This window comes from Mustelus asterias, chromosome 9 (assembly GCF_964213995.1).
Source record: "Mustelus asterias chromosome 9, sMusAst1.hap1.1, whole genome shotgun sequence".
Taxonomy (NCBI): domain Eukaryota; kingdom Metazoa; phylum Chordata; class Chondrichthyes; order Carcharhiniformes; family Triakidae; genus Mustelus; species Mustelus asterias.
The window spans coordinates 35,658,938-35,662,882 of NC_135809.1; the positions used below are offsets into that span (position 1 = coordinate 35,658,938).

General features: G+C 45.2%; 1 protein-coding gene across 1 annotated transcript; it reads right to left on the minus strand.

The window, feature by feature from the left end:
- Window positions 1–351: 351 nt before the first annotated feature.
- Window positions 352–3,387, minus strand: LOC144499099 (protein NYNRIN-like). The gene is made up of 2 exons (XM_078221176.1): window positions 1,093–3,387; window positions 352–1,035 (listed from the first exon to the last, which is right to left on the minus strand). Exon 1 carries the CDS (start codon window positions 3,257–3,259, stop codon window positions 1,586–1,588), a length of 1,674 nt encoding a protein of 557 aa, XP_078077302.1. The 5' UTR covers window positions 3,260–3,387; the 3' UTR covers window positions 352–1,035; window positions 1,093–1,585.
- Between the last annotated feature and the right edge of the window lie 558 nt (window positions 3,388–3,945).

The following is a 3,945-nucleotide window of genomic DNA, read 5'->3' on the forward strand; positions in this document are numbered from 1 at the left end:
CAAGATGATCTTCCACTATTGTAGTTATTTTACAGAGTGACGAGTTTCAACTTCGACCAAGGTCATTGTGAATCCACTCAGCGGGGGCGGCTCAAGATTTTCCCATTCCTCTGTTTTTTCTCTTGAGCGTGAGCTGCTTAGCACCCGCGTCACCATCTGCCGCGCTGCCATTCTGGTAAGGAAGGATCTCAGGGCGGGTAAAAAACAACAAAATATCAATCCCAGAATGATTATTGTTGCGATTGCTACAGCTCCAGCTTTGGCAAACCACGCCCCCCATCTTCCTAATATTCTGTCCAGCCAACTCCATACCTCATGCCCAAACCCAGCATTTTCTTTCACTTCTTTCTTAAGATTTCTTAACTTATTCATGGCTTGTGTAAATGACCCCTCTGGATTAGTGTTATTAGGGATAAATGTGCAGCACTGATCCCCAAACATAACACACACTCCTCCTTTCTCTGCCAGGAGCCAATCTAACGCCTGTCGATTTTGCCACGCCATTTTGCTGGTCACATCCAACTGCTCTCCTAAGGCCTCCAGGGCATCATTCGTATAATTAATAAACCTCTGCTGATTATAATAGATGTAATTGATCCACTCAGTATTCTTGCTGGGTGTGATCCAAACAAAGAGGGATTCAAACCCTGCAGCTATTTCGTTCCTAGCTTTGAACTCATTCGGGATGCCGCGGGGCTGTCCGATTGCGTCCAATTTTACCGTAGGGTCAGGGGTATATGCCCTCTTAACTTTTTGTGATTTAATTTCTTTTTCCACCGGTAGTATCACAGTGCTCTGGGCAAGCATAACTCGGGCACATAGTCCCTTCCAATTCTGTGGTAGTTTTGCCAATAGCCCTTTCTCCGGGCCACAAAGCCACCAGAGATCGGCCAGTTGATTTTCTTGATAGTCTAACACATAAGGAGGGGGTGCCCATCCCTCTCCTTAGAGGATCAGATTAAGAGCATCGGTTATATTCCAAATCCTTTCACACTTTCCTGTGTAATTTCCCACACTACTTCCTGTGCTACTTTCCTTCCAATAGCAATCTTGGATTTGTAAGTTGGGCTCTACACTCCATTCCTTTGGGACCGCGTCTACTGTCGTTTTTGGCCACTTTGGACATCTGTGGGTCAAGTTGTAGATGCCCTTTTTTACCCCAGCAAACAGGATGCAGTGGTATTGACACAACGGCGACTCACCTTTACAAAGGTTATCACATGCGGATCCGGAACAGTCTATCTTCTCATACGAGTAGTTCCGATTCCCTATCATATGATACCGTATATATGTGGTATATGGACGGCAATTTTCCTTTCTCCAGCTTTGTTGCCTGGTTCTACAGTCTCCTGATCCCCATGGTATATCAGTTACTTGGGTGTTAGGTTTCTCTGATGCGCATACTACACACTCTTTCCCATCACTGTTTCTCTGACCTGTATACTCAGCCCATTTCCACCATTTGTTTTTCTGCGCTTTTTCCCAAATAGTATTTGTGCTCACTAATCGTTCACGTTTTGTTCGTCTTAATACTCTATCTTCCTGATTTTGCACCCTTATGTCTTCTGTATCCCATTCTCCTTTTCTATGGGTCACGGAAGTTCCTAAGGGAAATAGTTTCCAACTCCCAGGTGGGGAATGGGGCCCCTTCCCTGTCCTCACCTCCCTCGGCACCTTGACTAATAGGCTCAGGCTGGGCATTTGTATCATCAGCCAGCTCATGTACAGAACTACTTTCATCATCCTCTATTCTTTTTGTTCTTCCTTGGCTCTGTTCCTCCTCCCCACGATTCTCCCCGTGTATTTCTATTTCTTCCTCGCTATCACCTCTATCCACTCTGTGTACTTCTTCAATTTCCCTTCTCTCCCCTACCCCTGGTACCGTTCTGGTACAATGGTTTAAGTGATACCACAGTGTACTGCCTTCTACTTGCAACGCCGTGGGAGACACTTTGGTGACTTCAAACGGTCCTTCTCGTCTCGGTTCGTTCCAACGTCTCCGGAACTTTCTGATGTATACTCGATCTCCAGGTTTGATCTGATGTTCTGTTACCGGATTCTCCTCCTCCTTGGCTTTTTCCTGTTCAAATATAGTTCTATGTATAACAGTTAATTGTTGTATATATTCTTTTGTGCTTTGATCTAAACATTCTAGCGTAGGACCTCCTGATCCCCTGATCTTAGGTACCGGCATTACTCTTCCTGTCATCATTTCATGAGGGCTCAAATGTGTGATTCTGTTTTCCTGACTCCTGTATTGCATTAGAGCCAATGGCAGAGCATCTATCCAGTTTTTCCCTGTTTCATTGCAAATTTTGCTTATTTTAGCCTTAAGGGTCCCGTTTGCTCTCTCCACCATTCCTTGGGATTGGGGGTGATATACGCATCCAAACTTCTGCTTTATTCGGAGTGCCGAGAGTGTCTCTCTCAGTGCCCTTCCTATAAAAGCAGATCCATTGTCTGAACTTAATTGCGTGGGTATGCCAAATCTTGGGATAATTTCTTTTGACAGGAAGTTAATCACCGTTCCAGATCCTTGATCTTTGGATGGCGTTGCTTCTATCCATCTGCTGAATCTATCAATAATCACTAACATGTATCTTTTCCCCCTCACCACCTTTCCCATATCCACATAGTCCATGCATAGATGTTTAAATGGTCCTTCAGGAATGGGTATATGCCCTATTGGGGCAGTAATGCCCTTCCTGATGTTATTCTGAGCACACACCTCACACTGACTTAGTATGGAGTCAATCGAGTTTTGCAGGTATGGTGACCAGAATCCTTCCTTCTTGATCTTCCTAGCCACTTCTCCTCTTGCACAGTGGTCCACTCCATGCGCTTCGCTAATTAGTACGGTTAGTAATGATGTGGGTGCTATGACTAATCCCTCCCCATTTCTCCATATCCTGTCCTGTTGTCCCTGTAGTGCTCCTCTATCTTTCCACATTGCCTTTTCAGCTACAGAGGTTTCCTCCTGTAACTGTGCTACATCTTCTAATGTGATCTGAGGTTCGATATCCCCCGTACCTGGCCCTGGGTGCGGCCTTGCTATTTCTACTGGGGCTATCGTAGCCTCAATGCATCCTGACGCTTCTTTAGCTGCCTTGTCGGCTTTGGTGTTTCCCTGTGTGATGCTGTCTGCTCCCTTTTTATGCGCCTGACACTTAATTATGGCTAATTCCCTTGGACCCATCATGGCCCTTATTAAAGCCCTGATTTGACCTTCGTGTTGTATTGGTCCTCCTCCGCTTTTCATAAATCCCCTTTGCTTCCATATTGCCCCAAACAGATGGCAGACCCCGTGGGCATAGGCCGAATCAGTATAAATTTCCAATGCTTCCCCGTTTGCTAGCTCACATGCTCTGGTCAATGCTTTAAGTTCTGCCAGTTGGGCTGAACAGGGCTGTTCACATTTCTCTGCTTCTATGACTTCAAGTGTTCCCCCTTTCTGTTCAACTATGGCATAGCCTGCGGGTTTCCTAAGTGATCCCTGTAACATGAGCCATCTACATACAGTATCCTTTTCCCTTCTGTCACTAGTCCCTCTGCTCTTAAATCTTTTCTCAGTTTCATAAATGTTTTTGCTTCTCTTAAGCATTCATGTTCTTCTCCCTCATGAGGTAATGGCATGTAATCAGCTGGATTTACTCTGTTGCACTTTATTATCGTGATATCTGGAAATGTAGTTAGCATTCGATAATGATGGATCCTAGCAGGTGTCAGCACAAATTTTCCTTGCTCAATCAATTCAGCTACCTTATGGTATACATGTATGTTTATCGGATATCCCATTGTGACCATGGCTGCCTTTTCGTACGCCCACCAAGCTGCTGCCAGGCCTTGATAGCACGGAGGGTATCCCATTGCTACGTCGTCTAGCTTGGTACTGTAATATGCTACAGCCTGCCTTCGTCTCCCCTTGCAATTTTCCTGCATTAACAT

Excerpts from the sequence above, each read along its gene's own strand:
- LOC144499099 (XM_078221176.1), bottom strand. The coding sequence starts at position 3,259 with ATGAAAAGCGGAGGAGGACCAATACAACACGAAGGTCAAATCAGGGCT.